Source organism: Pseudopipra pipra, chromosome 9 (genome assembly GCF_036250125.1).
Source record: "Pseudopipra pipra isolate bDixPip1 chromosome 9, bDixPip1.hap1, whole genome shotgun sequence".
Lineage (NCBI taxonomy): Eukaryota > Metazoa > Chordata > Aves > Passeriformes > Pipridae > Pseudopipra > Pseudopipra pipra.
In genome coordinates, this window is record NC_087557.1 from 3,990,933 (window position 1) to 4,012,611 (window position 21,679).

General features: G+C 43.7%; 1 protein-coding gene across 12 annotated transcripts in view; it reads left to right on the plus strand.

Moving 5' to 3' along the window:
• The window catches only part of RASAL2 (RAS protein activator like 2), a 164,917-nt gene that overhangs the window by 85,469 nt on the left and 57,769 nt on the right, over positions 1–21,679 (plus strand). For 11 of the 12 annotated variants that reach the window (XR_010432617.1, XM_064664159.1, XM_064664160.1 and 8 more), the window contains exon 3: positions 3,791–3,914. Coding sequence is in view for 11 of the 12 variants with exons in the window: in XM_064664159.1 (XP_064520229.1) it covers positions 3,791–3,914 (124 nt within the window). In the remaining variant the exon portion in view is untranslated. Of the gene's footprint in view, positions 1–3,790; positions 3,915–13,996; positions 14,527–21,679 lie in introns of those variants that run through there. The other variant, XM_064664166.1, reaches the window with a different exon arrangement.

Here is a 21,679-nt window from a genome sequence, read left to right on the forward strand (position 1 = left end):
CAGGGATTGGGGATGAGTTAGTGTTCATGAAGAGTGGTTTCAGACAGACAACACTGTGCACAGCACTTCTATGAGGGATGTGACAAATGGCTGCTTTTTAGGTAGTCTTTGTCAGTAACTTGGCTGTGGGTCCTGCAGGGTGTTGTCGTCATGTGTTTGGTTGGAAATGAAGATGAACAACACTTTCCACTGCGTTAGACTCTTCCTTTTTCCCCCCTGCACCCAAACCTTGTGTTTCTTCTTGGATTTAGGGGTGATTTTAATCAAGGACAAAGGACAGCAAAGACCTACATTCGCTGTGACATGATCTGCTGCTTACTGGGGCTGGTGACAGGGGCCAGCAGCAGGATGACTGGGATGGATTTTCCTACTCTTCCATCTCCTGTGGCTGACAACAGTAGTGGTATGCCAGCAGTGATCCCAAGGGAAATCAGCAAGAGCAAACACTGATGTGTGGGGCCCCCAGGGGATGCTCTTCAGAAATGCCCACTGCCATTCTCTAAGGACTTGTCACCATGGGACCTCGCAGCAAATACGTTTTACCTGTAAACAGGAGTTTCTCAAACCCGAACCCAGTCATAAGAAAAGATTTGCTTCAATTCCCAAACAAATTTAATCATTTATTTTCCAAAAGCCCAGAGATATGTTTGCTATCAACGTTTTTAAAGTGGATTTCTACATCAAAATTTTAGCCAGCTTGTGACTTTCTGGAGGAAGGTAAAAATTAAAATAAATTATTTAACTGTTTTGCTGATGTGATTCCTAACTTCCTGACTATTAGTTCAGAAAAGTCTGCAAGTTCTCAAGTTTTTGTCTTGAACCACTCTTTCAAATCTTGCAAATTGTTATCTGCAATGAAGAAACTTGTTTCCCTACTTTTTTTTAAAGAGACTATCTCAACTTGCCTTTAAGAGGCATTAAGTGCTTGTAAAGCTCTTACTCCTATTTCTTCTGAAATCTCCTTGTCATCAAATTACTAGAAATCCCCAATACAGGCTTTTTATACTTAAAAAAGCATGTTCAGTGTCAGGTGAGCTGGGATGCTGTCCAAGGGCTTAGAGTCCAAGCTCTGAACCCATCGTTGATAAATTGTGGAATTTGTGAGGGAAACATAACCTGTGATGAAAATTGTTAAGATTAGCAAAATAATCAGTATTTGGACTGTCCTTATGTACCTTTTTGTCCCAGAGTTACCCTGCTCAGAGTCCAGCCCTGAACCAGCAGCTTGAGCATGTCAGCTCAGGGTCAGACAATTCCCAGGTTGGTGAGCAAAGAACAGGATAACAAAGCTGGATGGGTTAAAAAAAAACCCTACTGAAAGGCTGAATCATCATTAGAGTCCTGACTCTGCAGGACTGTGTCCTTCCCTTTGATCCTTTGCCGAATTTGCTGCACTGTCAGGGGCTAGAGGAGTGTTGGGAAGGTTGCAGATGGCTGGCTTAGTCTTTGCGTGCTATTCATTTGTGCACTTCCTTGTGTTTTGGTGCCTCCCAATCCATGAATCTGTTTGCCTGACCACAGGCAAGCCAGCAGTTTATACACCTGTTTAAAACACGTCCAGCCCCCAAAGATGCAGAGCTGTTGTTGATCAAGCTCATTTTGCATGTTCACAAAGCTGTATCTTTACAAGCAGGATGGTCTCACACTAAGTGACAAATACTGGTCCTGCAATCTTGGAGTTAGTTTTTTATCAGTATAGATTGAGACTACGGTTTTGGAGGAGCTTTACTTAAAATAACAAAGCATTTTTAAGTCAGACTTAAGAGGCTCAATCCCTGTCTTCATTCTACCTTGTGGCAGTAAGTCAGCACATCCACAGTGTCCCCATGGATATCATTGCTGGCATCAGGGTGGTAGTAGTGCTTTTTTTTGTGTCAGTGGATTAAAAGAATGTTCCTGTCAACCCATATCTGAAAGTGCACACAGGTACTGAAGAGGTGTGCTTGGAAAAAAAAAGGGACTGTTCATTTCTTGGTGGAAAAAAAATCCAGTAGCGGAGAAATCCATCACACAGGAGCTGTATTGGTCTGGAGCAAGCAGTTAGGGAAGGGTGCAGCAAGTTCACTGACAGAGGAGGATCACAGCACACCTTAAAAGCATCCAGCAGGTACTGGTAATAACTGATGTGGAAACAGAGCTCGCAGCATCCCAAAAATGCTCTGAAGGAAACTGGGAGAGGCAGTGGACCAGAAGAGAGTTTAGAAGGGAATGAGACTAAATGGAGCCTCCATATGAGAACTGAAAATCTAATATATGAACTTGATTGAAGGAATGTGGCATAAACTAACAAAATTAGTCTCTGTTTAACTTCTAATGTGTTTTTGCCCAGAGATCGTGCAGCAAAGGAGCTGCTGTAAAAATCTACCAGCAAAGACAATAGTCTGAACAGAATAAGCACAGGGGCTTTGGGAAACTTGTTTTGAAAAATGACAAATAGACCAGCGTGGTAATAAATAGCATTAAAAAATGACCTTAAGAGAATGCTAAGTGCTTAGAAGTCAGGAAATGCCAGAACTGGTTTGTGAGGGCCATTGTAGTGCAGCCTGTTCCTAAAATAGTGCAGTATCTCGTGCATCTTTCACAGCCTTCAATGCAAATGAATGATATCTTTTTGTTTGCTATTAATACTGGTTTTTTTCAGAGATGGTGTAAGATGTGAAAGGATAAGCAGCACAGGAAATGGGATGGGGGGTTCTATTCCTTTAGCTGCAAGTGGTCTGTGACGTGTCTATGTGAAAAGAAATTGCTGTAGTGCATGTATTGCAGTTGTACTGAGATGTTTTGGGCCTCCCTCCAGCCCCTGGATTCTACATCTCCCTCATCCCTGAGGTTTCTCCCAGCTGTTGAATATATGAGCTTAAGGTGACCCTACCAGCCTACAGGTTCCAGATATGGTAACAGACACCAGACTGTTGAGCTTTAGGGATAAACAGTTTATCTCCAAACAACATTGTGGTGACAAATACAGATGAGGAGCACAATTACCTGGCTGCTTACAGCAGTAACTCAGTGGCACAATTGTCCAGGTTAAAACAATTGCAAATCCAGTAAATCACCAATACTGAGCTCAGTTATTATCTGTTATTATCTGACCTTGCAAAGACCTGCAAAACCATGGTCATAACCACAAGAACCTTGGTGGAAAAAGGTTCTTCCCCCAGAGAGTGGTGGGGAACTGAACAGGCTCCCCAGGGCAGTGGTCACAGCACCAAGGCTGACAGAGCTCAAGGAACATTTGGATGGTCCTCTCAGGCACATGAAGTGACTCTTGGGGATGGGCCTGTGCAGGGCTAAGAGTTGGACTTGATGATTCTTGTGGGTCCCTTCCAACTCAGGTTATTCTGTGACTGTGTCTTTGGAGGAGGTTTTCTGCAGCCGGGGCCTGTCTATGCTGGACCACTGGCCAGCAGGCAGCTGTTGGAAGTTTTGTTTTCCCAAAGTTTTGGATGTAGCCATCTGCCTCTGCCTGACTTGCCCAGCGTGGAAGCAGGCAAGGCTGCGCTTGGCATTGGGAAAGCAGCCTCGAAAGGCAGGACTGCCTTGTTATTTGGATGGGTGGGCTGTGTTGTGACTGGATACCTGTGGAGTACAGGGTGCTGTACACCATGTGCTCCTCATCACTGCCACACTTTCCTGGGGAGCCTCTGGAATTCTGTGATAAGTCCAGAAATGCCAAACTGTGCCTGAGAATTACTACCCTGTGAGCAGAAAATGAAGTTCCTTATCAAGGTGGCGTATTAACAGCGTGGCCTGGTGGCACACTGACAGCTGTTGGCATCGTTTTCCGCAGGTGCCCACGGAAGGGATGCCGGAGCCGCAGGATCCTTCCCGCGGGCGCTGCCTGCGCCGGACGGTCAGCGTCCCCTCCGAGGGCCAGTTCCCCGAGTACCCGGCAGAGGGGGCCGCCCAACTAGGTAAGGAGAAACCAGACATGGAATTAATTGATAGCTGCGAGTTGTGTCAGAGGGCACGTCAACCCGGGCAGCACCCTGGCAAAGCAGCCTGGAGAGATGGGTACCACCGCCGGAGGGGGAGGGAGGTCCTGCAACCCAGGCTTTGTGTGTAAATACCTCCTGCAAAATCACCTCCAAACACCAGGATGTATCCAAACACCGGTGAGACTGTTATGGGATGCCAGAGAACCATGGCTGTCATTGCACTCAGGAAGCTTTGTAGCTGTGTTTTTAAACTTACCGGGCAGCCCTAGGGTTTGCTGGATGCAGGTCAGTGCAGTGCAGTTTTTGCAGAGGGCTGTAAGTGGTTCCTGCTGGTTTAGAACTGTTAGGTGGTTGTGTTTTACCTCACCTCTGGAATTTCCTTTGCTACATATTTTCACAACAAGCACCGAATAACAGGTTTTTCTCTAACTTACCTCATGCCTGTTCAGGGTGCAGTTCCTAAAAGAACCAACCATCTACCTGCTGTTGGCTATAATTATCCATGTTGAAATTTAGGGAAAGCAAAAGAAAGGGCAGGTATTAAAAATTAGAGAAAAAGGCTTCGTTGCAGTGGTTTCCCAAGTCCAGGTTTGGCCCAGTTCCCCCACTTTATTCCACCACACCTGTGGTTGCATAAAGAGCATCATTCCAGCTCTTTCCAGAAAAAAAGGAAGAGGCAGCAACCACACACAAGTAAGCTCTTCTGTCTCTTCCCAACCTGTGCAAGAAGCTTTCCTTGGCATTGGCTGGTGAGAACTGGGAGCAGTTTTTCCTTAGTTCAGCTGTGAAAAATGTCATTCCCGGGAGAGAGTAAGCCATGAGGAAAAAACATGAATCTCTAAACATAAATCAGCCTTGATAACTGCTATTAAAGGTGAAGAGCAGGTAAGGTATCTTGCATTTCACAGCCTCAGCTGGGTTTTTTCCAAAGAATTTTATTCTGTGAGTATATTGCACATGAGTAAGTAAAATCTCACTCTTGTAGATAGTTAATTAACACATTGCAACCGTAGTACTTATTTATTTGTACTTGCCAGTAGCACTATGTAACTCTTACTTACTGGAGAAAGGCAGATAGGGTTCTTTTTGTTTTTCCTTTTGATTTCTTCGATTCCTGGGTTGGTAGTCTGAAAAGAAACAGGGCAAGTTGAGGATTTAGGAGGCAAAACTGCAGAATACTTTGGGATTAGAGACATAAATAGAACCCTGACTGGATTTGTTTGTGGCATTTCAAATGCACCTCTAAATGCCATATGAACAAATATTCATTCTTGTTTGGAACTAAAATCAGTTTTAAGTATGTTCACACAGTGTTAGAAGCAAAGTACTTATTCCAGGTGTGTGGCTAGTGAGATGAATGAAGAAATGTATTGCAACCAGCCTGCTCTAGGCAATGAATATTATTTGCAGCTCCATAGGCTAGAAAGGCCTTTAAAATCTGAGATTTCAATGCCGCCTTCTTCCATACCACATGCAGAAAACATGTAGAAGAATTTCTAGACTTCACTGAGCATCTCAATAGCTGTAAATCCCAGTGTTCTGTTTTTAAATGGAACCTTGTAACATTCTTGTTCTCGAATGGCCATAGAGAATGGATGACTCTGCTATTTCGTGTCTGCCTTACTATGTATTTTGCTACAGTTTTAAATGCATGTGGCATTTTGTAGTGTGTTATTTGATGTTTGCCTGACAAAAATATATTAAAAGTACTAGAGTATATGGTCTTCTCCATGTGAGAGCTGCAACTGCAGTGAATACAGATGTCACAAAGTGTGTAGCTAAAGCAAGTGGGCCTGTAGTGGGAGGGGGAGCTTGAGCAATGCCCACACTGTGAGGATGGATGAGGGAGAGTGGGAGGGAAGGTTATATATAATCCTTGATTGCAACGCCCCGGGTAGTTCCCTTGTTTTCACCTCTTGGTTAAAAATGTCTCTTGTCACGATTACAGAATTCCTGCTAATGGAGAAAAGTGGGTTGATAGCAAGCAGTGGGAATAGCTTTGTGTCAAGATACTGAGCCAGAGGACACATTAATGGAGGGAACCATTGAACATCTTTATACCGGGAAAGAAACAGATGGTGGCAGCCAGAACATATCACAAGCAGTACAGATAACTGCACTAAAATAGCTTTGGAATGGACACCCAAAGCTGAAAGGCACAGCAGAGGCAGCTACAATATCTAGCAGAGAAATTGCTATGCAGGGCTGATAAGAATATTGAGCTCGTCCTAGGGAAGTGTCTGGATAACATGGCAACTGCAGGTGTTGCATCTTAGGATGATATCTGAAAATAATCCTTGCAGAAGAGCTCCTGAGGAATGGCTGTAGTGCAGAGGTGAAGACATAGCAATGGCATTTGCTTTTTTCCCTGTGTAAGGTTGCCATGTCTCTCTTGTGATTAATAGATACATTTATTAAAAATAAATAGAAGGAGGGGGGGAACCAGGCAGTGGGGCTCTTTTTCATCTGTAGCAATAAACTTCTATGAGAATCTTTTTGTTAATGGAAAAACTGGAACAGCACATGTTCTTCAAGGGCTCTGCATAATCAGCAGCAGAACCCATTCTGCAAATTTCTGTGGCATTCTTTATAGCATTATGCACACATCCTTGCAGCACCATTCCTAGGAAGTGTGTGGGAGAGGAACTGCCCACGTTACAGCTGAGAAGCAGAAGGAAAAGATGTGTAACCCTCCAAAGGTCAGCATTAAGTCAAGTGTGCTTCACCCCAGGGCTGCCGAGCCCGTCCCCGCCGCCTCTCTCCTTTTCCACCCTGGCTGCAGGGTTGGCTCAGCTGCTGGGGAGGCAGCTGCTGAGCCACCACAGTTCACAGTCCCCTGTACTATGATAGGCACCAATTTCCACATACTTCAGTACAGTAAGCTGTAATTTGTGATGGTTCAGCAGCTGCCAGAAGAGCAGCTGAGCCATCCCTTCTGTGCAGGCAGAAGCCGCTGTGGTCACCCTCGGATGAGAGCCAGAGGGGCGGACACAGAGATGAAACATGGCATAGAGAGAGACTTGTTTAAACACTGAAAGCTAATAAGATCATTTAAAAACTAACTCCAGAGGCACTCAGCGTCTACTAGTGGCTTAGGAGCTTTCCCTCTGCTTGCAGGCATTGGAGAGGCTGTTGCTAATGCTGGAATTCTTAATTCCTGTCTGGAAGGTGCACTGTACACGGAGTTGTGTCAGCAAGCCATCCGTTAAATATATGCCATGAAATTTCCTTGGTGCCTAATCCCTATCATTGTAGTAATACCTCTGTGAGTGAACAGGCACACTCTAAATATGTCATTTACTTGCTAGGATTTCATCTTGGCAGCACTTACTGAGAGGAGCTTCCAAGCTAAAAATGTAGCTGTAATTTCTCCCTAACTCCAGCTTGACAGTCTCTATCCTTCTTTCAAGTGTTATTTTCAATGGGCCAATTCTCTTATGAAGTGTGTTGCAGGCCCTGGAGACCAGCAAAGAAATGTCACAGGAAGAGGAACTCAAGCTGGTCCATCTCTGTTTGCCTCCATTTCTGCTTCAGATCCTGCTCTTTTTCCAACAGGTGTATTTTTTCCTGTTAGGGAGATTACATCCTTTAAAAGGATCATTGTTTGTAATAACATATTGGAATTAACCATTCATACGGTAAAAGCATGATTCAGATTTCCACCATTCATACTGTTAGACAGGCTAGTAACAGTTATCACTTCCTTTCCTGAAATAATCCTCTTCTCTCTTACTCTGCTTCCTTCTCACCACCTGCTCACAGTAAATGAGAGCTGTTAAAGAGAATACAGAGAAAAAGTTTGGATTCTGGCAGCTCTGTGGCATTAATAAGAGATTTTTTTTTTTTGCCTGCATGTGTGAAAATATCAGGAGGGATTGAAAGCGAGGAAAGGCTTTGTGTTTGGTCTTTGTTGGTTTTTTTAAATGTTAAACTATTAGAAAAGAGCATTATCAAGGAGAGGGTTTTTGAGATTCTCTGATTTTTAGAAAGGCTGGCGTCGATGCAAATAAATTTTCATTTTGTATTTTGGATACGAAGTCATCCAAGAAGAAAATGAAGACTGTTTCACTTGTTGAAACAAGTTAACCCTGTTTTTCCTCAGTCTGAACATGAAGCTCTTGAGATTGCTGAAAGCAGGTCGGGGGTGAAGATGCTCCTTGCAACCTTTAGTTTTGCCCTCACCTTGAGTCACTGGCATTGAGAATGAAGCACTGATCTGTTCTGATGCCAGGCCCAAACTGCATTGTTACCAGGTGAGCAGTTAGCTGGGCAGAAATCCTGCCTCCCTGTACTTCTAAAAGTCCAGAGGCTTGGAAATGGAGTGAGCAGATCAGTTCAGCAGCATCTGTTTTCATTGCTGCTTGGTGTGTATCCCTTAGAACAGCTCCTGCAAGCCTCTGCTGAGCCCTCCTCCTGGGGAGGATTGCTCCAAGAAAACACCCAGCCAGTTCTCTTCCTTCAGGTGAAAACTTGGCAGGAGAGAACAGACAGGAGCTACAAAGATTTCTAGGGTGATTTCAGTAACTGCTGTTTTTGAGACAAAGTTGTTTACAACTGAAACAATCAAAGCTGAGCTTTGCTTTCTTTATATTCCAGCTGGAATGACTGTTGGTGATGAAAGAATAAATAGATTTACTCTGTGCTCACCACATAATTATGATCCTTGTGCACTAAGTTTTAGGATTAATACCTGGAAAGGGCTACTGCTTTCAGAGGAGGGGAGAGAAAGACAGTCTGTTTTAGAAAAAGAGAGATTGTTTGTGACCTGGTCAGTGGAAGAATCTGCAATGCACAGATTTTTACAGATTCAGTAAAGATTTACTTAGGCAATATGCAGGAATTTGAAATAATGGAAATCCTATAACTTCTAACAAAACTATGCTGACCAAGAGATCTGTCCTTCACTTTCCACCACTCAACTTTGCCTACAAAGAATACCTGTTAGAAAGTAGGGATGAAAAAATGTACTTTACAGCTCCCTGTATCTCAGCTGTAGAGATTTATGACTTGTCTTGATGAAGTAATTTTCCCAACAGCACTGCCTGCTTCTTCACCGTGCTGCCATATGCAAAATATCCATCTCCTGTCAACTGTTATGCATGGCAGGGATACAAAACAGGGCTTTGGGTTTAGCCCTCAAATTGAGGGGTGTGTTTAGCAGTATCTCTGGCAGGAAGATGGATTCAGATGTGCTGACTTGACTTGTTTGCAGCTCCCTGGGTTTGCCCGATCTGGGCTTGCACGAGCGTGTTTGTGTGTGCTCGTGAGAGAGCTGCACATCCTCCCCTGTGCAAGCCCAGGATCTGAAGGACCAGCTGCATTTACTGCCAGTTCCCTTGATTGTGTAATTTAGCAACCCCCAGTGAGTGATTGGGGACTTTTTTTTTTTCTTTTTAACCTGTACTTTGTATCAGAAATCTCAATTAAATGTCCCCAGCAGCTGAAAGGTGATACTTTAATGAGGTTGGTACAGAAAGAACCATCCTGCACCTCCAGGGTATGATGTTTGTGGTGTTTCCATGGGCTCCAGGTGGTCCTGGGCATGTGGAGCCCCACGGCTCTGTTCTCTGCTTCCCTTCAGCCTGGACCTGCCAGTGTTGCCAAACCCATATGCGTGGGAGCCTTCAGTGAGCCAGGATCTGAAGCCTTTGGCTCATGTAATTACCCAAACAGAGTTTGCTAAACAACTCCATCCTTTGCCTGCTTCACTCTCTGGTGCCTTGGGTCACAGTCTCCTAGTGCTGTCACTTGGGAATAATTAATAGGGAGTGTGGCTATGCCACGATCAATTGAAATTCCAAAACTTTAAGTCTTCAGATGACACTGTTTACCCATCATGTTCCATCCCAAAATCCAAATACATGCAAGCCATGAGCTGCCTTTTAAAAAACCTCCTGTGAAATCCAGCTGCTCTTGGGCTACTGTGTGAAAAGTGTCCTGCTATCTTCTGCATCCACAAAAGAGGTTAGGAAACTTTGGGAAAAGCCCTGAAGTAATGTGAAATTTGGACAATGTACAGTGCAATTCGCCTGCCTTGGAAGGATGAAGAGTTTAGACAACTCTGCTTGAAATTAAAACTGACTCCAGGGAGGCTGGATGTAACAAACAGGATGCCTGGATCTCAGTGACATTCCCCTGGGCAATGGGAGTTATTTGTATACAGAAAATTGCCAAGCTGCTATCTTTCTTCTTCTATAACACAAGCGAAGCCAAAGAATGTTGGTTTGTTCTGAGGGCTGCTGAAATTTTATTCCCTTGCACACAGATCATCTCTGCTGAAAGCCACCTTTCATCATGGAGCAAATTTTATCTGTTTAAATCTTAAACCTTTTTAGGGCAGAGATTTAACATGGGTATGAACACATAATCTTAACTTTCTAATATCGACACATAATCCATTAGGGCCTTTTTTTTTTTCCCCCTTGGAAATGTATGTTACATCCCTGCCCACTACTTCCAGAGCACACAAAAAAAATCACTTTAGAGATATTAAAATTTTGTGACGTGAACATCAAGAACACTTTGTAAGGAGAGCATGTTGTGCAATGTAGTAATTGCTAAGACCTGGTGGCTCTTGGGCCATTTGGGGCAGATTTGTTGCCTGTGTTCTAACCAAATCTCGGTTTATTTTGAAGGAAGCTATAATTTTCCTTCTTTTTCTCAAGAACAGCAGTAAAAAGTTATTCATTAAATTCTTTAGAGAGATCTACCTTAAATCATGCATGAACTCACTGTGGATTGTTCAGTTTTGTAGCTTCTCTTTTATAGTTGTTTGATCTTGTGGCAAAAAGTAATTACACTTCAGCCAACCATGTATACTTGCCTTTTTTCCTTCAGTAACAACTGGCTTACCACTTAATGGAAAATTAGCCTTCCTTCCTGCAGCCTGAATTTCCTTATCTTGTCTAGAGTTAATTTGAACTGTTGAACTAAATTTAAAAGTCCTGATGTAATTAAATCTGGTTCAGGCTTCGGTATGAGTTGCTGATCAGTTTATTGCTTTAGTATAAATTGATACTCGACAATGCAAATATTTATGAGATTGGATTAGGTGCCTCTAGTTTGCAGTTAGTATGAAATTAAATACAGAAAGTTTTCTCTGCTGTGCAGGGATGTGCACACTCCTGTCTCCCAGCTTTCCCAGCCCCCTCGGTGCTGGTTCTGTTCCTTGCCAGGTGGATCAATTTGACTCCACGCAGCGGAATCAGCGGAATCGTGTTCACAGACATGTGGCGTTGGTGGGTTGGCTTTGAATCTGACCTGCTGGATGTTCCAAATTACCCCTGGTAGCAGCCCCGAGTTAGAGGAGCTTGGGTGTGCTGTGAAGCTGCTCAATGTGTTAGCTTTGATCTAATGCACTCACAGGAGGAGAGGAGCCACCCCACGGGCACATACTGGGTGCTTTACTGACCTGCCACCCTTTTGTCACGGACCCCTGTTTTGTAGCACGAGGGGAGGAGAGAGTTAGACCCGTGATTTTTATCTGCAGAACGGACAAAAATGTTTCAGCAGCACAGCAGGGAGATAATTTACTTAAAGGAAAAATACTGAAGCCACAGAGGAAAACTGGGCTGTTGAACTCTGCTGCAGTTCATCAGGAACTCTCCTAGCAGGCACCTCTGTGTCGCAAGCAAATCCCTGATTCCCAAAAGCAGCCTTGGAGATGGAGAGGACCGTATGTTCTAGCAGTGATTAGTGTCCATTGAGATACAACTGGTGTCCAGTAAAGCGTTTCTGGCATAAATATCCTGAGGCATATTTGAGGCCACTTTACCTTGTGTGTCACCCAGGGAAGAACTGAAGGGTTTTCCTGCTTTATTTATTCTTCCTGGATGGAACTACAAACATTTCCTGGACCTTTCAGTGAGTTGGATGCAGTTTAGGTGAGAGTCTGACCATTAAAAACTCCAGTTATCTCACTTGATCCTCCTCACTGATGGTTTTCCTCTGTTCTGTGGCAGGAACAGGCTAAAACGGTAGCAGGAAAGCCTTGATATTTGAACCAAAGTCAAATAATATTATCAAGGGGTTTTAATAATTTTTATTCAATGTAATAGTCTTTTGGAAACAACTTTTATTCCTAGACTTTGAAAATTACATTTCAAATTTCCTAATCTGGGTAGATTAGATTAAGAATACTTCCAAATACTTGTATAATCTACCTTTTTTTTCCTCCCTGATTTAATTCCCAAATTCACTGTCTCTTCTTAAGTCTTCAGCAGGTGTATTTGTTTGAGACTGACAGAACCTTCAGCATTTCAGAAATCTTTTTTCTTTTTTTTTTTTGAGGTACATAGAGCAAGTTGTAAGATTGACAAAAATAGATACTAGGACCGAACCTTCCCACATCACCAAAAATGCCTTCTTTGTGAGAAATAGGCAGATGATGGCCTTATTTTAGAGCTGGATCCAAAGTTTGAACCCTTCTGTTTGAACCTGATTTTAAAACAGAGGATTCCTAAGTGACGTGAAAGGAAAAAGGAAAACATGGAAACAAAACCTGACAAATGAAAAAAAAATTAAAAAAAAAAAAAAGAAAACACAACAGGATTTTCCCATAAAAGCATTAGAACCCTTGAAGAGATGTACAGGTTAACTTTAATGTCCCAGCCCTTAGTTTTTCCATCTTTTCCCTCATGCCCTGTGGTACGCATGGATTGTCTGATGTTGCTCCACCCTTCAGAGAGATGCTTTTCTGTGGTGCTACTGTGGATGTAGCTGGTACAGAGCTCTGGGATGAAGTGTGCTCTGTAATTACCATGGCATTCATGGGGTTTTGTGGTGCAGGGGCGGTGAGAGAGAGGAGATGCAGTAGCTTGTCAGCTGTTGCTGCTCTCCTACAGAATCTGGCTCCACTGTGATCCCAAGACCCTTTTTCCTGCTGTTTCCAGGCATTTCCAAGCAGCAGGTCAAACCAATTTGTCCTTTAGTCTGTTTGTTTAGTTACACTGGTATGTGTTTTTTTACCCTTTCTTTTCCAGTGCTGCTCTTGGTGCAGGATCCCGGGGTGTAGTTTAATGATTGGCTTTGGAGGGCGAGGGAGCAATTGCAATTCTCTGTTATTTATTTTGCCCTCAGTGTTGTTGAAGCACACATTCAACAAGTTTCTTTCCCGAGGGCTACGCTGTGCTTTTCCCGCAGATTTTTCACGTGAGCCTTGGCAAGAGGTAGGGAGGCCAAAGCTACTGTTTCTTCCAGGGGAAACACCGAGGGTGTGGGAAATTGCTGGCCTGAGAGAATGTGCAGAACCTCATCTTAAGTAACCCTGTGACAAACGAGGTAGTGCAAAGAAGGACTGAATCAGAGGAGAACGTTGCAGTGCAATCAGCTGGCAGAATCCGAGAAAATTAGAAAGAAAAATTAGGGAAAGTTAGGAAAAAAATACAGGAAATTAGAAAAACAAATCACTCGCTCTCAAGAACAGCAGAAAGTAGGAGAGTGTGTGCAGCCCCTTAACTCTTGGTGAGCAATTTTAGCCTGTTTAGCAACAGGCTGAACAACTTTGCATTCCTCCTGTGTGTGTGTTTGTCTGCTTTGGTTCCCCCCCGGCCCAACTGGCAGGTGGGATCTGCTGGGAATCAAACCATGAACTTTTAAACTGATCCAACTTGACACATTCTTCTGTTAGGGGTATTATAATGTAAAGGACAGTATGATGGCAGCAGTAACCAAACTCTTTGTAGGGTTTGGCTTCTGTGCCTTAAAGAGCTATAAATAAATAAAAATGCTATGCCTGGAAGTTCAGCTCTCAGCACTTCTAAATAAAACATAAAAAAAAAAATAATAAAAAAACAGAGCTCAGGAAAAGGCATCTGGTATCAAGCTTCACCATTTCACTTTCAAAGCCACAGACCTTTGAATTTAAAGCCAAAAAAAAAAAAAAGGCAGTGCAAAAAAACAAAGGGGGGGGGAAAGTTCCTTGTTTGTTTAAGTGACTCTTGGGGCTTTTTTGGTGCTGTGTATTTCCTAAGCTGTGGAAGCATTTGAAGTGGGGAAACATCTTCAAACGAAGTGCAGCTTTTCAAACACATTCAGAATGTAGTTCCTCGTCCAGCTGACGAGATGTTTTCATCTTGACTGGCTTCTCTCAGCTCGGGCAGTGTATGCAGTGATATCACCCTCTTAAGTTTCCTTGGAGCTGATTTTAGACTCGGGACTCAGCTGCTTGAAATCCCGGAGTTTTCTCAGCATCGGGCGGGTTTTCACCGACCAGGAGCGTCTCCTCCCGCCCCACCTGAGCGCTGGCGCTGTCTCCCTGCTCCCCACGCTCCCTTGGGACAGGGAAAATGGAGCGTCTGCCCATCCCGGGCAGAGCACGCCGCTGTTTTGGGGGAGCGCAGCGTTCATCCCATGCGCTGGGGGGGAAGGCGAGCGAGCGGAGGGCGGCTCTCGTCCAAGGCGAGCCAAGGAGCTGAATAGAGAGGCTGGCGCTGGCCGGCTCCGGCTCTGGCTTTGCCGCATTCCAGCCCGGCTGAGGCAGGGAAACAGCGCGGGGCAGGAGCGTGCAGAGGCTCCGCTGGCTTTCTGCTCGGCATCCTGGCAGGACCATGGTGGAGGTAGCAGGATTCCCACAGGATGCAGTGCACAGGTGAGACAGATTCCTCCTGACACCGTCCGGGTGGCATTTCCAGCGAGGCAGGTTTGGGTGGGAGGCACAGAGGTGTTTTACTGGGGATTTAAAGTGACTGAACTCAAAGAAACTAGAAACTGGAAGGGGTTTTATCCATGTTCCATGTATATAGCAACTCTCTGCTTTGTTATTTCAGCTTTATTATGCAAGTTCTTACAGTTGTTTGCATGGCTTCAATGGGATGACTGGAAAAGTGAATTATTGGTACTTTTTTGCTCAGAGGTGCAGAAATGTTACTATTCAAACATCATGTAGATGCTAAGATGAGAAACGAGTTTGTGTAACAGCTTTCAGAGTTAAAATTCTGTTTTATTGCCACTTAAATCATGAGGCTGCTTTTTTTCCCCTCTCATTATAAGCCTTTACTTACCTCACACGAGTCAGTACGTTTTTAAATGGCATTGGATTTCTGGATAAGGCCAGACAGCAGCATTCCAGGGCACACTGTGGGGATATTTGTTGGTGTTTACTTGTGGCTGGCATTGCGTGATGTTTCCAGCAGAGGATATTGCCAACCTGGCTTCCTGTCCTGCAGCAAGGGATAGTAAATCAAAGCAGTTCAGGGAATCCTACAGGTTGCTCATAGAAACAAGAGGATTTGTTTTCCTATATTAGCAATGCTACTTGCTTTTCTGGCAGCTTTTTTTTTCCCAAAAATGCATTAAGTGATAGCAAGCTGAAAAGCATTTCAATTTCCTGCCTTTTGATAGAGTTAAACATTTTTCAGCAGGTACCAAAGCAATAAATGCTGTCTAAGGAAACCGGGAGTGGAATCTCCTGAGTCAAATGTTTTCTACCTTGGAAACCTCCTTTAATAGGTGCTGATTACGACGCCCTCCTCACTCATTTTCTTCTTCATCTGTAGACAGGGTGAATGCTAATTTACTAACTTGGAGAGACTTTTTTGTTTGCCTGAACCAGTGGGCTTGTTCTGCAGCTGCCTTTGAATTACATGATCAGAAAATGAAAACCTTCTGCCTTAGCTTTTTTTTTTTTTGGGGGGGGGGAAACACGTGTTTCTTTGAAAAACAAGCAAACTTTTGGCAAACTGCTCAGAAAAGCTCAAGGCGCCACAAGGCCCATCACTTCCAAGTTTCATTTAGGTGATTTCGGGGTGGTTACCAGGAGGTTCCCTTCAGAATTTCCTGTTTCTTTTTGGGGCTCTTTCATACGATTAACATGTTAATAGGGTAGTGAATTAAGAGTACAATACTGGGCAGTTGTGGAAGGCAGACGTGAGCAGCAACTTACATTCCTGCAAATTCTTCATGTTGTGCCCAGCTTTATCTGATACTCTGTGGGTGCTCTCCCTCTTTCTGAAATCCCTTGGGAGGGGAAAATGGTGTAATTGCAATGAATACTTGAGGTGACTTGTGTCAGAAAGATCTGTCATGGCTCTTTAAAGCTCATGGGAACAAATCAGCCTAAGTTGTGTGAAAGCAGGAGGCAGAGGCATTCTGGTATATTGAGCCTTGACCTGCCCCTTTGCCATTTTCTGATATCTGGGAATAAGTGTAATATTGGAAGCCAGAGAATTCTAGGATGCAGCAAGTTACAGGGTATGGGTGGCATTTGTAAATGGCTTGTTGGCACCAAGAGAACGATTCATTTTCCAGCCTGTAGAGGTATGTGCTTGTCCAAGCTTTAATTCTCCACAAAAGGAATACTTCCGTTTATCAAGGTTTCTTGGCTAATTGGCATTAGACAGCACAAATGTTTTTTAAGGGGAGCTAATAATGGTGGGATTTGAAACTGGGCCAATGGCAGAAGGGAGACCTAATGATCCCCTTCCATTTAATTTTCTACATAAATGGGTGACTGCTCCTGGTAAGGGAGAGGGAAATCTGCACAGGAAGTCAAGAAGCAAATGATGCAGCCACAAACAGTGCTTATGGTTTCAGCAGTATCATCTCCACATATGAAATTGCCTACAGACTTGGAGTATATATGTTATGGCTTTAATGGGAAATGGTGCTGAAATTCTCATGGTAACTGCAAAAATTGGGTCGCAGAGTAAATGGCTGGTTCTCTGAGCAGATGGTGGCAGCTACAAATGGCTGGGGTGAGTCTGTGTAGAACCACAGAATCATTAAGGTTGGAAAAGACCTTGAAGATCATCAAGTTCAACCATTAACCCAGGACCTCTGAGGCCACCACTGAACCATGGCCCCAAACACCACGTCCACACATTTTTTGAACACTTCAGGGATGGTGACTCTGCCACTTCCCTGGGCAGCCCGTCCCAGTGCCTGACACCCTCTCAGTGAAGAGATTTTTACTGATATCCATTCTCCCACAGCTGAACAGTACTGCCCCTTAGGCAGTGGGTCTGCTGTGGTGACACACAACATGGCATTTTTCTTTCTCTTCACCTGCAGCGTGCTCAGCAGGGACTTTAGGAGGGCAATGTTGGGACACGGACTCCTGCCAGAGAAGTGAAACAGCTCCACCAACACATTTGCTCAGAATGAAGTCTCTGGGCAACCTTCAAAAGTGTCACCAGCCACAAGCATGGAAAAATGCAAATCTGGCTTAGAAAAGAGGAGATTGGAAATATTTTTTCTATCTATTTATTCATTTTCCTGCTTGTTTTGGTCCTTTCTGGAGTAGGCTTCAGTCACATTTCCAATCTCAGTTGCACTCAAACTGTGATAGCCAGTTCGCTTTTCTAGAATAGAGGCTGTAATTGTCTCCACATTTGTTTGATTCCAGGAATAATGGCTACAGAAAAAATGCCAACTGTACAAAATACAGCATAATTTTAATGCCACTTTTTACGTCATTCACACTCTTAAAGCCCTGGCCTGGGATGTCCTAAGGTCACTCTGAAATGTTGGCTGTATTCTTCAGGGGCATTCTCACCAGAGTGTCCAGGAAGAAGCTTTAAGATATTGCATCAGTCAGAAATTAAGCCCATGTCCACAAGATGGAGGACTTGGTATGTCCTTGTAAAAATTCCCTAAACTATGTAGTCTCTTCCCTTGCTGTGTTTCCTTGTTACATCACTAAATTTGGTCCCTAATTTGGGAACAGATTAAAAAAAACCCTCCATGTGCTGCACTTTCTCTGTTGTTTGGCAAGGCCTTGGGCTTTGGCAGTTGCCTTATTTTGGTGCTTATGTAGAGATTAACACAGTCTTCCTATAAACACAGGTGGAACTGAGTAGTAAAGAGGGAGGGAGACCACATGATTCACGGGCAGGGGTAGGGAATCACTGCTGGTCACAACCACTTGTTCTCCGAATGCTCCTGCTCTTCTGCTGCGTACCTGGTAAGTGCAAGCCACGTGCTTTTGGGCTGCTGGACACCAAGAGCCTTTTGCTGGTGGTTTTCTGTCTCATTATCTGGTGTTACAAGTGCAGGCAACTCTTTTTGGTCTGTGCCAGTCAAGCAGAGTTCAACTCCCACCTGGTGGTGTTGGCAAAGCTGCGGTTTCTTGGCATAAAGAGGGAGCGCGCAGTGACCTCAGGGTGGAGTAAAGCTCCCTGTTGGCACAGCACCCTCAGCCCTGCTCTGCAGGAATCGCTGGTATTTAGGTTGTGCTGAAAACAAGCAAGTTGAACTCGTTGTGGGAGTGCTACGTCAGGCTGTTACCTTTTGCTAAACCTTGCAGGAAGAGGGTAAATAGTGCTTAAATTGAGGGGGTGTTGTGGCAGTTGCTGTGTGATCTCAGCAGAAGCTTAAGGAGAGTCATGGTCAGTAGACTATTGTATATTGATCATGTTGAATCACATCCCAGAACACTTGGAAGCCACCTGTGTGGGTCTTAGGCATTTTGATGGCACCAGAATATTGCAGACTGAATAAGACATTTAGTTCTCTCTTATGTTTAGTTCTCTCTCAAAATCATTAGTTTTCCTCAAAATCATAGCTCTCTGTTATATCTGTGATCATGTCTAGTCAGAGAAGGCAAAAACACTCCAAACCAAACACCTCCCAAACCCCAACCCTCACAGAGTTGTTCTTTCATTTGTTTGCTTGCTGGAGGTGTCATCCAAATGACCCTAAATAAGAAAAATCACTCCTGGCTGTTTCCCTGCTCTGGTTGAGCCTCTATGCCCAAGGAAAAACAGCAAGTCAGGACGTAATACTAGAGAGCAACAGGAACGATGGAAGCACGCCAACAAAACTGCCTTCATCAATTATTTTCACAAAATACAGCACTTTTGAAGACAGGAGTTGTGCAAACTATGTGGCCTGCAAGGTGAGCAAGAAAAATTCTTGGGGAAAAAAGTCATCGTGTGAATACCAGCATCGGGAATTAAGTACCCTTTGCACACTGCTCATTAAATATATAGCTGGGTGTATTCATACTTCAGTACAAGATGTCTGTTGACATGAGGCATATGGTTCACAGTCTGGAAAGGCACTCCAGAGTGGATGGCTCTGTAAATAACGTCTTGGCCCTAATTTGGAATTAAATTAGCTTAATGTTTTTGGAGTGGTCATTAATAGGTACTTACAAACCTACCATCCTGCTAGCAGTGTAACTTAGCCGAGTCCCTTGGCTATTCTGAGAATACCTGAAGTTGGATTGAGTACAAAAATGTAATTAAATTGGTGTGGAAATGGAAAAAAAAAATGGTTGATTCATCAGTGAAGTTCTGTAAATCTGTCAGTTCTGCCCAGCAGAAATACCTGTGTTATTGTACACTAGAGAACTTCAAGGTTTGTTGTTTTTCTCACCTTCATTTTGAGCCTTTCTGTCCATATTTATCTTTCCAGGCTGTCATCAGGCGTAGCTTTTGCTGCCCCTGGATTCCTCTCTGCTCCAGAAATTGTTATTTAGGAAATTCTTTGCTCTGCCCCGCTCTTGGGTAACCAGTGAGTTAAGGTCTGTGATCTCAGCTGGGCTGGGAAGGCTGGTGGGGTTCACTCTGGAAGTGAGGGGGACCATTGCCCTGGTGAGTGACAATATCACACCAGTGCTGTGGCGTGTTGAGGGTGTCACCTGCAGCTGGGGGACAGCTGTAGAGGGTGACTGCTGGAGATCAGTGGCTGTGCTACAATCACTTCATTAAGCAATCTGAAAGGATAAAATACTAGATTATGATGTGTATATGCGGGCTGGTACTTCCATCAGCACGGTTTCACTTTCCACAACAAGATGCGCTGGCTTGAAGAGACACTTGAGTGTCCATCCATTTTTGGTTTTCCTGATTAAAAAGGGCTTCCTGTGTACTTTGCCATGCTCCACCGGGGCAGTCCAACATCCTCTCCTGTCTGACAAAAACCTGCCGTTGATTTGTGTTGCAGCAGAACGACTCAGCGTGTTCACAGCACTGTGTCACAGCTCTGCACACTGGCTTTGCTCAGGTGGCTTAAGCCAAAAAAGTTATCTACGTCCCAAAATAATTGTGAATCCTTCCATTGTGATTCCTGACACAGAATGAATTACTCAGCCTTGTCCATCGGGATGCTCCTGAACTAGATCACGGCGTGCCTGGAAGGCTGTTACATGGCAGTGCTGCTTCTCAGAGCAAAATTACTTTCATTATGGATAGGCATTTAAAATTATTTAATGCAGGAAACAGAGCCCTTTGGATATAGATTTGACATTTTTAGGTATCTGGGAAACTTATTTTCGAGCCAGCTGCTTGTTCTGTGCTGTGGCTTCGAAAATAGGATTGGGAAGTTAGTACTGCTTTGCATTTTTCTGTGGCAAAATGCCTCAAATAACTATTCTTATTTCCTAAGGGGCAGGTATAAAGGTGAGTAGTTTTGCCTGACACATGACATTGATCCAGGAGCTGGAGAAACAAATGTTTATTGTTTCTTGTTCACTCCTAAATTATCTGTAAAACATTTTGATAAGAATGACTTGGGTGTACAATATCTAATCTACATTGCTGTGAGGACATCATCTACTGACTATAGCAATATCCATCAATCAGTCTGTCAGAGCCTGTCCCTAGTGCAAGGAAGACCCATTTTTCCTCCTCTTGTAAGTGCCTCATGCGGAGAACATTAATACATTATGATTTATACCACCATGACTTTTTGCTTACAAAGCATCTGCATCACGAGGCATCTGTGCTCTATTATTTGCATATATCGTGAATTATCACTTACTAAAATTCCCATAGAAAAATCCGAGCATTCATATGCTTCTGGGTAGTTTCACTGATCAAGAATGCTAATTTTTAAATTCACAGCATGGCAAAGCTGCTTAACTTCACAGGTTTCAGACACGTAACTGCAGGAGAGGGACATTTGTGACAACTGCAGGAGCTCAGTCACTGAGGGTAATGCAGGGAATTACTGGGAAGGGATGCACACAAGTTTTAAATGATTCGTTTTATATAAGAGGTACCAAAGCAGAAGGGCTTGGTTTAATTTCCAGCCTTGTGGACTCATCTGCTTTTGGAGCTCAGGGGTGAGGGAGATGAACCCAAACACTTTGAAGAAGTTTTCTGGCGTTCTCACCTGCTGTTCTGTACAGCAAAATTAGCTACTGGTGCTTATTTTGGAAAGCAGTCTCTCAAGGCAGACATTAGCTGCTTCTTGCTCCTGCTTTTTTGGTTGTTTTTTTTTAATTACTACTTTGCTGATCTCTCCCACCCCTCTATATTTTCCATAATTCCACTTGATAGAGCAATTTGTGTCTGGATTTGCATTGGTTCAACAAACTCCTGCAACTCAAGTGTAGGTAGGTCTCACAGCATGAAAATAAGTTAGTCATGTTTTGAATATTCCTCTCATGCTAATTTGCATGTTATCTCACAATCTGGCTGTCCTGGAAAATTTGGACAAGACTTTTGGATAGGTTTTGGTAAGCTCTAGAGCACAAGACCTCCTTTATGACAAATTTAAGAAGCTGTTCACGGTGTTTCTTGGACTGTGAGCAGCACCACATCCCTCCTGCAGCTGTGGAGCAACTTCAGTCTCTGGTTTTCTTGCAAAGCAAGAGGTTTAAAAATCAAAATCTATGCTCCAGAGGAGTTTGAAGATATATTTGAAAGCACTGTTTGAAACTAAGTGTTCAAAGGATGTAAACAGAGAGGACATTTCTGATACCAGAGTTTGATAGTGGACTATCAAAGCACACAAGCATCAGCCAGAGCCCAGTGGTTGGGAGATGAGGCTTGATAAACTCAGTCTTGGAACTAAGG